The 13,399-nt window shown below is 42.2% G+C and overlaps 1 protein-coding gene across 2 annotated transcripts in view; it reads right to left on the reverse strand.

The window, feature by feature from the left end:
• RAP1GDS1 (Rap1 GTPase-GDP dissociation stimulator 1) overlaps positions 1-11,093 on the reverse strand; it is a 94,823-nt gene extending 83,730 nt beyond the window's left edge. The window contains exon 1 of one of the 2 annotated variants that reach the window (XM_069855569.1): positions 10,992-11,093. In XM_069855569.1, the coding sequence (XP_069711670.1) occupies positions 10,992-10,995 (4 nt within the window). In that variant the 5' untranslated portion in view covers positions 10,996-11,093. The remainder of the gene's footprint in view (positions 1-10,991) is intronic. The other variant, XM_069855568.1, reaches the window with a different exon arrangement.
• Between the last annotated feature and the right edge of the window lie 2,306 nt (positions 11,094-13,399).

Here is a 13,399-nt window from a genome sequence, read left to right on the forward strand (position 1 = left end):
GGCCTTATGAGGAACAGCTGAGAGAGCTGGGGTTGCTTAGCCTGGAGAAGAGGAGGCTGAGGGGAGACCTCATTGCTCTCTACAACTACCTGAAGGGAGGTTGTGGAGAGGAGGGTGCTGGCCTCTTCTCCCAGGTGACAGGGGACAGGACAAGAGGGAATGGCCTCAAGCTCCACCAGGGGAGGTTTAGGCTGGACATTAGGAAAAAATTTTTCACAGCAAGGGTCAGTGGGTACTGGAACAGGCTACCCAGGAGGTGGTTGAGTCACCTTCCCTGGAGGTGTTTAAGGCACAGGTGGACGAGGTGCTAAGGGGCATGGTTTAGTGTTTGATAGGAATAGTTGGACTTGATGATCCAGTGGGTCTCTTCCAACCGGGTTATTCTATGATTCTATGATTACCCATCACTTTATTACACATCATCTTATGGTCATTAATGCCCAGGCACAATACAAAAGCTACAATTTGGACCCAATTATCATCTTAAATCAAATCTGCAGTCACTTTATGCATAATACAGAGCAATGGGGAACTTAGGCCATAATCTGACTATACAGATCCTTCAGCAGCAAGGCTGGTTTCCACAGATTACCTTTTCTAAATGCTCTGCAACTAGGTCACTTAAAGCACTGCAATATAGTGTCATTTAAGACTATAATGCACTTAAACCTGTCATCTGGTAGTATTTGTTATATTTGATTTAAAGAAGTCATTTCTCAGCACTGAAAAAGAAGTTCTACTTTCGTTGAATTAATGCTCCTTTATAAACTCTGTTTTGAGTATGTAGGTCTTTCAGTTCAAAGCAACCAGACTGTCTTGTCTTGTTTTACATTGCCCTTAGATTGCATTAGATGAAGCACTAGAAACTTCTAGAATGAAAATGTTCAAATGATATGCTGAATTCTGGGGACAAATTAATTCCACAAATACAAAGCACAATACTATGCTTATGTACACAAGCAGAATTTGGCTTCTAAATTTGCACTGATCCCCTGAAGGTGTTAGAAAACAACATTGAAGTCCAACACACACGACATGATCAAAGTTCAAGGACACAATCTTTTACCATTGCATAAATACAATAACCATAGTGGCCATCAAAGATCTATTCCAACTGTTCTTTGAGAAGCCAACAATTAATTGCTAAAAAAATACTTTTATTCTAAAATGTGTCCAAAATCATAAGAGGCCTGTTTTGTCACAAAGCTGCTTTTGCAAGAAGTACACAAATCCAGGGAGTAGAAAGGAAAAGAAAAAACAGGAGCTTGCAAGAACGCCCGAGTCTTCAAGTTGACATCTAATTCTTGATCTCAGAGTTACATCTCTGCCCAAAGTCCAATCTTAATCTGCAAGCAGGCCACTCAGCATATTTCTCATTTTAAGAAAAATTTTTGGCAATGTGAAAAAAATAGATTTATCTATTACTTTAAGATATTAAAGAGGTCAAGCAGCCTGTGCTTCAAAAAAATCTGTGAAAGATTACGTAATTTTGTAAAATGTGCCTATTAAACAGATTTCAAAAAAATCCAGGAAGTTCTTTATGTACAGCCAAGAATGCTGTTTTGTTGATGACCATTTCTTATTTTAGAAAAGCATGCATTTAAGTTTAAGTAGTTGCTATGTATGCTGGCTTCCAAGTGACACCTTGCTGTTATGATCACTGCAGGACAGAACACTGTTCAGAACTGGAAGAATTAAGTATGCTAAAAACAATCCAGTACTCCACAGCTGTTGCTTTTGATCAGAAAGCCTACTTAAAAATCAATTTAAATTAAAAAAAAAAAAACAAAAGGAAAAGTAAAACAGGCCACACCTTACTAACATGAAGTGCTTGTATTATCTAGGGCATTTCCCCCAGCAGCCATCTGTTTTGAATTGCGTACATGCACTGAACTCAAATTTAACGTTCACAAGAGAACTCTTCCAGTCTCTACCAGAGACTGTGTAAGAAGTCTTCCATACTACCTTATCAAAATAAGATCTTTGATGCCTTCAGCCTCCTCGTAAAGGGAGAGGTTACAGCTTTCATAAAATTAAACAAATCCTTCAGATCATTTCCGGAATGAAGATGCATTCTGAAGAAGTGTTATTGAATTGCTTTTTGTTTCTGCCTACCATTCATGCATTCACAGCATTAAGTATCCACACTCCAATATATGTGTTATTAGAAGCACAATGTTTATCAGTTCTGCAAAAAAGGGACTCCTAACATTTTCTGGGAATATCAAAAAGCACTGGAAGCCATCACCTAATGGCTACAAAGGGAGTTTCTGAAACAGATTTCTGAGAACAGTTTTTCTTTTTCCCTATGCTGCTGCTATAAGATAGAGCAAAGGTCACTATATGCATATTAATAACTTACGACACCATGCTTAGTATTCCTTTTACAGGAGGATGTTCTAATATGATGACCTCCATGTTAAACTAGTTTCTTCTTTGATATCAACTTTTAACAAAAAGAAAGTTATTTGGGGAACTTGATTTATCACAGGCTATAGCTCTTTCTTCATTTGGCAAGTTCCTTCAGATGCTACATGTTAGTACGGAATAATACCTACCAATAAAATACATTTTAACAGTGCTTGTGTCTAATGTCTGCCATTTCTCCCCCAATGGTATAAATGGGAGAACCAATATTGCTACATCTTGAAAGGATGGGGAAGTGATGCATATGATTTTACATGGTTTCACCAAAACAGGACAGTTTAAGGTCTGCAACATCTAGGTCAGAAAAGAAGGATTCCAATGACTTTAGTGGTACTCAGTGTGGGCTTTGCATAGGTACAAGAATGCTGTATAAACAACATTTACATGAATAGGGCACATTTCTGTACAATTTCTTTCCCATGAGACACATTCTTTCATACATTCTTACTTACTGTACATCAGGCAAAACTTAAGCACGATTTTAAACTGGTTGTAAATAACTGATACTTAAGCGAAGAAAAAAAATCACTTCAGTTCTTGAAATCAGAAAGTGAAGCACCAGTTTTTCAGCTCTTTTCATAAAGAAGATAGTGGAAAGGGTAGATGATGGAAGAAGCTGTCAGATAATTAATAAAGACAGAATCAGAGGAGGAAGAAATATGAAAAAGAACAGATAACTAGAGGAGGAAAATGTTATACAAAACTGGGCAATGAAATGAAGCCTGAAGGAATAGGATGATTGTGGAAGAGTGTTAAGAGCAAGAAAGAATTCCTAGGTAAAACAGAAAAGACATGAAGAAAAAGTACATCGTAACATCAGAGAGAGAAGTGTGATTTTTACCTGTAAAGGGCACTGCTGTACATAAATGTATTGATTGGTATCTTTGAAGCACTATCTTGATGTAAATGAGTTATGGAATTTTTACTGCAATGGTTTAAAAAAACTAAACAAAAAAAAACCCTGAACCTGCTTGGCTCCTGTCAGCAATCCCTTACATACATGCTCCATCCCCTTCCCTCTATAAATCTTTCTCTGCTTTTCCCCTAACTCCATATGGCAGGAGCCAGCACGTCTGCACTTTCTCCCCAAACTTCATGAAAAAACAGGTAAGAAAAGGGACTGCCCAACAGGTTTTGCAGGAGTAGAGCTAATGTATTTGTATAAAGCCTATTAATGGATTTCTAAATTCATTTAATCATACCAGTTTCCACAAAGCAGTGCTCTGTTGAGGTTGATCCCCCCACCAAGAACATCCTCATCCTAAAATCAGTTCAAGACATAAGTACAGGAGAAGAACAAAAAAACCAATGACTACTAGTTATTTAGAGGAGAGGGAGAGAAATGAACAGAGACAGTTAAGTGTGGAAATACCTCGTAACTGTTCATTGCTGCTGTGACTCCTCTTAAAGGTCATGTTCACTCACTGTATGCTCACTACAGTTCAGGAGATGCGTATTCGGTGTTTGTACAAGGGTTCTAATACACCAGTAACGCAGTGACTTCCAGTGTCCACACTGGATGATTGGTTGAGGAAGTGGCCAGAGATATGAAGATGCTATTACCACGTACACCAGACTGAATACTGACTTCAGTCAGTTCTTCCAGAGGCCCAAGATGGGTAAGCTAAACATTTTGTGGACAGGGAAGATTTAGATAAGATAAATGTGTACAATCCTGCTTTGGCTTTAAAACCCTTTTCTCTTCCCATGCTGTGTTCCTGCTGTCAAGATGAAACAGCATTTTGATTTCAGGAAATTGTTCCAAAGCCTTCGTGCAGCACAAGTAGCTACTTGGTAGTACTGAACTCAAGATATGCCTGCAGGGCACTGGGTGCTGTTGACTGGGTGCACAATGGGATTTCACTATAAAGAAAGGATACAAGACAAGCTTAGCAAGGCTAGAGAAGTGAACAGGTGTGCTACTAGCCCTGTAAACAGTGGCATGTACTTGTAAGGTTGCATTTATGGCTAGAAAGGCTAAACCAGCCCCATTAATTTAAGTCACTGAACAGTCATGTCCAGCATCAAAGACAGGAAACATTTCTAATCGTGGTCCCACAAGAGGAGTTTCTAGCTGCAGAGCTAGACTGTCCTCAGCAACATGCAGACCCCCCAGGCCAAACACTCCACTCACCCAGAAGACCTTAAAAGCTTGCAGGTGTTCATATTTGATGGGTTTTGATATTTACGCTCAATAGCTAAGCCAGCAGAATTTTCAGCATCTAGCACAAACCACCATCACAGAATGAATCCCTATAGTATGATGCAATTTTAGTTTCCAGTCTGGATGTAAATAAGGGCAAAGGAGTGGAACAGAATTTGTAAGTCTTGGGTATGACAGTTCTCTTCCAACTGCAGATCTCTTTACTATATGCAAGGCAGAATAAGAGAAGGCTGATATGTTACATCAAGAGTTTTTTTGGACTGGTGTATTGTAGAGGTAAAGATGTCTACTGAAAGGTGAAGAATGCAATAAGGATAGGGTTTTCAACTGCAAGGCTTTTGCTCTGATGCTCCCCTGTTAGTATACCAGGAAGGTCATAAAAATGCACAGGTGGCTGACCATGGATTTGCAAACTCAAGACTACCAGGAGATGCTGAGCAGTTGCTTCCACAGGTCTCCCAAACACAAGCTTCCTCCCTCACAGGCTCATTGGCAGCCCTGACAAATTTCTCCAAGGTTTTATTCAATCCTCATGTCATCCATCCTATACTGCTTAGCCGCTCTCCTCCATGAATCTCAGTCTTCTCACTCAGACCCCACCTCTCTTTTAAAAAATCCATATTATTCTGTCCAGTCTTATTTCCAAGTACATTTGCAGAACACGGGCAGTGAGCCTGAAAGAAAGGCTGCTATTTGCCACACACCTTCTTAGTTGAATTTAATCAGATACTTGAAATGACTTGTCAAATCAGAGTCAAATGATAGGAAGGGTCAACAAAAGAATAAAATAAAAGTTATACATAGATTTTGCACAGCTCTTTAAAATGTTCATAGTCATCAGGTCAGCAAGTACTAGTGGATGGAAACAACTGATGAACTTCAACAGCACAGACTAACTTCCACAAATATCCCTGAGCTATCATTAACATAAGGAATAACTTAGTGTTTTAATAAAAGCTCAGAACTGACTTATGCTTCAGATGTTCCTATAATGCATGACTAGGAAGCAGTAAGGTTCTAAGAGCTGTGAAATATGAATATTGAAGTAATATTGAAGTGGAACACTTAAAATATTTCCTTTGCAACATGTGGGGGTTTCCTATTGTTTTCCCCGATTTTTAAATGTGTAAATGCAATTTTAAGAGGTTCGTGCCTAACCTACACATGGAAAGCATGAAGTGAAAATTCTTCATTTATTTTAAGCTTCAAATTTGAACACAACTTTGTACAGGTATCTACACTGTCTCAATTTATGCATATTTTGAACTCTTTCAGACACACACATTTATTCCCTGACATTTCTTATCAGAATTTGCAAAGACGTAGCTGAAAGTGCTTCAAATCAAGAAACATTTCTAAGACATATACCCTGCCAGTGCACACTTGTACAGTTACAGCATATGCTATTTATTTGCAGGTCCTAAAGCATCCTGCACTAAATTCTGTCCTCTATCTGGTGTTAAATGAACAACAGTTATCTGGTTTATAGATTTGACAGACTCTTCTGAGTGTCTGCCAACTTCATAATGTACTTGAATTACATCTTAAGAAGAGTATGAGATCAGCAGGGTTTCTGCATAACTTCAAAGCTCTCTAAACTAGAAGCACACAACTCTGAGACCGAACAAATGTCACTAGACTGTGTGCCCAGCTTTGAGGGCTCTTTGTGTGAGAGCCATTTGTTTCAGAGAGTCTAAAAATGCTATTAGGCATATCTAGAGCACACGTAAATTCTATTACGTTAGCAAATTTTTGCACTAAGAGGAACTTAAACATTCAGAAGTCCATGACTTTAAACTATCATTTTACTCTACCAAACAAAATTCTGTTTGGTTGCCATTATTTTAAAATTTTTAAACGGAAACAATTCTCTAGGCCATATTTAACAAAGAGAGGCCCTAAGAGATCGTTCTTGCAATGAAAGCTGCTACTTATAAAACCCTTTACTAGGAAAACCTCCTCATCTAATTAAATTCAAACTGTCATTAAAATTCTCCGTTAGCTGGACAACACACATCAACATTCTAAGACACCTAATTTCCATAAGTTTAGATATAGCTCCTAATCTGTTTTATTCTGGAAACAAGTCAGAACTTTAAACGCAATGCCTCCTACAGCATCAAGACAGCAGGGATGTTAATTTTCATGAACACACAGCATGTGAACAGACCCAGGTGGACTAGTCAACAGCAGAAAGTGGATTTTCTCTTACATAAGTAACTGGGTCACTGTTTAATGTCCCTTTGTCATCTTAAGACATGAACTGCATCCTGCGACAGTTACAAAGGGATAACAACCAAGCCCCTTGACAGATGCCACAAATGAATCTCCATAGCTTTCTCTCCTGACAAACGGTGATGACATTGTTCTCCCCTTATTGAGCAAATGCTAAGTTATGTTAATATTTTCTTTTAAAAAAAATTATAAATAATTAAATTCTCAGAACTTCCATAAATAAATCAACTTTACTTGAGGAAGATGGAAAATTATAACAAGTCTTCTCAAGGACTGTCAGCAGCAGCCAAATGGTACTACAAAAAAAGAGAATAAAAATTATCTGATTTTATTTATACATATACCCCAACTGTTTTCTTAACTTTGGGGGGGAGGGGAGGAGCACAGACACACAGAGTCAATCAAGCTCCTGATTTCCCTCTCCTATGTCTGTTCTCTGTTGTTCCATTCATCCATTTACAATCCCAGTCTTTCCTCTGCTTCTAGTATTTCTCTTCCTCCAAGCATTTCCCTTAAGGGATTTCTGTTCCCTTCCATTCCTGTGTGTTGTCATAGCTTTCTCACTTCCATTATAATTGCTTTGTTTCCTTCAGGTTTCAGCTGTTCTTCTGCCCTTTCTCTTTCAACTTAGATTCTGGTGCCACAGAAAGGCAGATGTTCCTCACAGACTTTTGAAAATACCTCTGAATATTCTGTTCTCAGGAAACACTTGTGAATGAAGCCTTTAACTTACAGCTAAAGAGAAAATTGGTTGGTTTCAGTCTCACATAGTAACAAAAGGTCACAAATATTGGCCTGAACACAGGAACAGTTATTCGTTAAAGAAGGTCAGTCAGAAGTAACCCAACCTCTCTGGCTGCTTCAGAAGCACACTTCAAGGAATATTACTGAAGAAAAAGAAATGCAATCTAAAAGCAGTTTCCTCTGTGTTTGCGTTTTCAAGACAAGACTTTTGCCCAAACCATTCTCACTTATAGAAAATGCTTGCACAAGTTTTTGTACTGGCTTAAACTGGTGTATTCTGGCTGGCTAGAACTAATATGCTGGTGTTGTTAGAAGTCTTGCTGTTCTAGCAAAAACTTTAAATGAACAAAAAATTATCTTTTTGTGCAATTGATACATGTCTTTTCCATACAGTTTATTAGTCTGACTTGTATCTCTTGCAAGAAAGCTAGCAAAAAAGCTCTCAAGATGGAAGTTTGGTCTTTTTTTTTTTTCATTGGCTTTCAGTCCTCTCATGTCTGAGGTTACAGTTTTTATTAAAAGTAGGCAGGTTTATCCTTATCTTCCTGAAGGCAATATTGCACACAGCCACGTCTGAAGCTTCACCCCAACCCCCTTCTCCCTCTGCCCTGCCCTGAAGCCAGGCAGGGGCTTGTTACACCCCAGTCTGCGGTTCAGTCTGGATTTGGTGTCTGGCAACTCCAAGTTGACCCAAAAACTTGATAAGCAGCTGCACGTGAGAATTCTTAAGGTAAACTGGGAGAGAAAAGGGAGTACGTTGGGAGGTGTATCTACATTATAGCCTATGAAACTTAGAAATGCTGTCATTGTGCTATTACTATTAGGTATTTTATAAAGAGTTTAGCAGGTTGATTTTGCAGTTTGCTGCCCAATCAGCATCTAAGTAGGTATCAAGCTTCATGGGAGCAAGAGGCTGTCTTCCATTTCCTGCTAACAAAACCAGTACTTTCAAAAGGGAAGATTACTTTTGTGAGCTCTCACTATTACAGACCATAACATCAATACTTCAATCAAACTGATAACGTGCCATAAAAATAAACTGTGACCTGTATTTGTATTCTGCATACAAACTCTCATACATGGCATTTCTCCATCTTTTGGGGCCAAGAATTAGTGTTGAGTGGTCAGTGTGTAACCAAGTTCCTGATTTTTATTTTATTATTTTATGTCTGTGGAATAACTGCAGCCTGCTTACAAGAACCTCTGCAAACCACTGCTATAAACTAGGAAGACTTTCTTGGATATACTGTTTGCACGGGTATACCAGTTGTGTTTTTCAAGGCAGAAACCAAAAACTGACTGGAGAAAGAGGACATTCATTGTGAAACTGAAACATAACATTAGTAACTGAAGAGTAAAACCTATAACTGTTCTAACAAAGGCAAAAGTACTTGTGGTGCACGTGTCATCTCAAATATTCAGGTGCTCTACTGCCAGGAGTACTTAATGCAACTTGCCTCTCGAAGCCAAAAGCCGAACATTGTTTAAACCACACTCAGATGCAACTTTAAAAACTATAAATGCAAACAACAAAAACTATAATTTTGGAAATCACTGATATTTCATGAGAGGAAATCACTGTCCTCTAGGAGGAAAGCGCTGCCATGATAATTTCAAAGGAACACACACTTGGAACCAGAATGCCAGTAGAAATTTTTCTACACAGTAGAGATAATGAAAATGCACATGTACAGGTATTTTTAATGACAGAAATCTTTTGAGTTTAGTTAGAATATACCGGCTTGGGCTTCCTTTGGATATCATTAGTACACAAATCAGCTAACACCATACCAACTTCATAAACACAAAATAGACCATATGTTTAACCGTAAGACATGACTGCACTCTCTCCCACAAAAGCTCGTTTGTTGAGTCAAATTAATGGAAAAATATAAAAGCTATAGGAAGTAAAAATTAATCCTCAATTTAATACCACGGATTTTCAGCTTTTGCATTACCAAAACGAATACCATAAGCTGAATGAGGGAAGCTAGTGCATTGACTGTAGAAGCTTAAACACAGATCTTAAACATGGAAAGTCATTATTAGTTCCTAGCCAAGGTAAAACTGATTTCAGTCGCTGCTGCCAGCAACAAGAGCTGCTACAGAAGCTACTTAGACTTTGCTTTGATTTTAAAGACAACAGAATCAGGCTCCTAATATGTGAAGAAGTTAAATGGGGGGAGGAAGGTACCTCTGTATTTTCACAGGCAACCTCTCCAGGCAATCATGGACTGACACTGACAGATTCTACAAGAAAATTATTTCTGTCTTCTGTAAATAATTACAAATACTCTCACTTATGCAGCAAGCTGTAGCAGATTCTCAAGCTGTTTACCAGCTTGCCTGCAACTGAAGTGTAGTCTCATCTGAAAAAAAAAAAGAGTGCTGTGTTCAATCTGCACCAACTTTTCATAACAGGTTTTAACCAATGCCCCGAAGTTTTTGTTTCTGGAAACCAAAATACAGTTAGCTACAACTAAGACTTTGACCAGAGTGATGAGACTGACAGTCCTACCTTGTGAACAGAGACAGGAAACATACACAAACTAGATCCTGGTGTCTTGCCTTTTCAACCCACACGATGAAAAAACACACCATCAGTACATCCTTATAGTTTCACTGCTATTCCTCATGCCTGACCCAGGCAGCTTCTACTCTGAACCATTCTCCAAAGGTTCTGCATTGTTTTAAGGCAGTTAAGGTAAGTATTTACACACATTCCACAGCCAGAAAAAGCGAGGAAGGCACTGCAACCGCTTCTTCCCGTGGAAACTTCTAGTTGAAAGCGAAAGATGCGCGCGACCTGCGAAGAAACTACCGGGCGACCTGAGGCCACGGGAAGGGCCGATGTCAAAGCCGAATGGAGGAGCTGCCACCTCCTCAACCAGGCTGCAAAACAGCAGCTCCTCACCCTCAGGACCTGCGGCCCCATCCCACCGCCGCAGCTCGGTCTGGGCACTCCCTCTTCGGCCCCGGGATCTACGTTACGGCCGGCTTTCTGGGAAGGGAGGTTTTTTGGTTGGTTTTTTTTTTGTTTTTTTTTTTTTCACAATGAGTGTTCAACGCCAGGAGAGCCGCGGTTTGCAAAAGAGCGGGGAAAGCAAGAGAAATCCGCCCGAGCGCCCCGTGAATGAAAAATCCGACGGCGTTTGTGGGAAGCTGGATGCAAGAGGCGAGCGAGAACACTTAATTAAGACAGAGAAAAGGCAAAGGTAACATGGCTGCAACTGTAGGCAGGAACAAGGCAAAATAAATAATAATAAAAAAAAAAAACCCAAGCCAAAAAAACCCAGAGAAATGGAGGATCCTTACGAGCAGCGGTCAGGGATTATCAAAGAACCGCCTTACATAACGCGGGCCCCCCGTGCCCCTGCCCGCCCCCCAGCGCCGGGCTGCCGGGGCCGAGCGGCCGCCTTACCCATCGCGGCGGTGTCGCGGCCTCCTTCCTCCGCTTCCCCTTCTTTTTTTCCCCTCCTCCTCCTCCTCGTCCTCCTCTCCCCGCTGCTGCCGCCGCCTGTCCGCGGCGGGAGGGAGAGAGGAAGGGAGGCGGGCGCGGAGCCTGCGCGCGGCTCGCGATGAGTCAGGGCGGCGCGCGGCGGGGGCGCCCGCAGCCTTTGTTACCGCGGGGCGGGGCCGGGCCGGGCCGGGCGGTGGCGCGCACACCCCTCCCCGCTCCCCCCCGGCACCTCCACCGCCCCCCCCCGCCGCGCCCGGGGCGCGTGGCACGCGCACGCGCACACACACACCGACCCGCGTGGCACGTGGGCGCGCACACGCACCGCTCCGTGTTGCACACTCGCACAGAAATGCACACAGACCCGTGTCGCGCGCACGCAGACCCGTGTTCAACATGCACACACACACAGACCCATGTTGCACATGCTCACATACACAGAGACCTGTGTTGCACACATGCACACAAATGCACATACAGATCCGTGTTGCACACGCCCACAGACCCGTGTTCAACATGCACACACACACAAAGCCATGTTGCACACACGCAGACCCATATTGAACAGGCACACACAGAGACATGTGTTGCACACACACACAGACAGACTCGTGTTGCACACATGCACAGACCTGTGTTGCGCAGGCATTCACACACAGACCCATGTTGCACATGCTCATACACACACACAGACCTGTGTTGCACACATGCACACAAATACACACATGCAGATTTGTCTTGCACACACACACAGACCCATGTTGCACACACACACAGAGACACCTGTATTGAACATGCGCACACACACATGCACAGACCCGTGTTGTACACGTGCACATACGCACACACAGACCTATGTTTCACATGGACACACACACAGACCCGTGTTGCACACACACAAACCTGTATTGAACAGGCACACACACAGAGACATGTGTTGCACACACACACAGACAGACCCATGTTGCACACATGCACAGACCTGTGTTGCACAGGCATTCACACACAGACCCATGTTGCACATGCTCATACACACACCTGTGTTGCACACATGCACACAAATGCACACGTGCAGATTCGTCTTGCACACACACACAGACCCATGTTGCACACACACAGACACCCGCATTGAACATGCGCACAAACACATGCACAGACCCGTGTTGTACACGTGTACACATGCACACACAGACCTATGTTGCACATGGACACACACACAGACCCGTGTTGCACACACACAGACCCGTATTGAACAGGCACACACACACAGACATGTTGCACACGCACACAGACAGACCTGTGTTGTGCACATGCACAGACACCCGTGTTGCACAGGCATTCACACACAGCCCCATGTTGCACATGCTCATACACACACAGACCCGTGTTACACACACACACAGACCCATGTTGCACACACACAGAGACCTGTGTTGCACATGCTCACACACACAGACCCATGTTGCACACACACAGACCTGTGTTGCACATGCTCACACACACGCAGACCCATGTTGCACACACACACAGACCTGTGTTGCACATGCTCACACATACACAGACCCATATTGCACACACAGAGACCCGTGTTGCACACACACAGACCAGTGTTGCACATGCTCACACACAGAGACCTGTATTGCACATGCAGACACACAGAGAGACCCGTATTGAACATGCACACATACACAGACCCATGTTGCACACACACACAGAGACCTGTGTTGCACAGGCACACCACCCCCATGTTGCACACGTGTACACATACAGACCCGTGTTGCACACACACGCAGACGGACACGTGTTGCACACACAGAAATGCATGCACTGACCCATGTTGCACATGCATACACACAGAGACCCGTGTTGCACATGCACACACAAACACACGCACAACATGGTCTGTGTGTCCGTATGTGTGTGCAGCTGGGGCTGTGTGCGTGTGTGCTTGTATATGCGTGTGCAACACAGGTCTGTGTGTACTGTGGTCCTCTGTGTAGTGTGTGCAACTGGGGCTGTGTGGGTGCACTGCGTGTCTGTGCATATGTGTGTGTGAGCACGTGCAATACAGGTCTCTGTGAGTGTGTGCATTTAATTCTAGGAGAGAAATAAAAAGCCCCAAAGAAGCTGAGGACTTGATATTTGTCAGCCTCTCAATTAGGTAAAAGTTTATAACAGAACAAAGGGGCTGTTGTGAAATAATACCCAAATAAAGCTCTTCCATTCTTGCAGTTGAAGATTCTGTACGTATGGCTACTCATGGTGTAGGAGTCTTCATGAGAGTTATGTCCATCTGCATGAGACTATATGTAAGAGCTTTGGGCCATCAGGCTTTAGATACCATATCTACAGAACAAAATACGTTAAATCAG

Source organism: Phaenicophaeus curvirostris, chromosome 4 (genome assembly GCF_032191515.1).
Source record: "Phaenicophaeus curvirostris isolate KB17595 chromosome 4, BPBGC_Pcur_1.0, whole genome shotgun sequence".
NCBI classification, from domain to species: domain Eukaryota; kingdom Metazoa; phylum Chordata; class Aves; order Cuculiformes; family Cuculidae; genus Phaenicophaeus; species Phaenicophaeus curvirostris.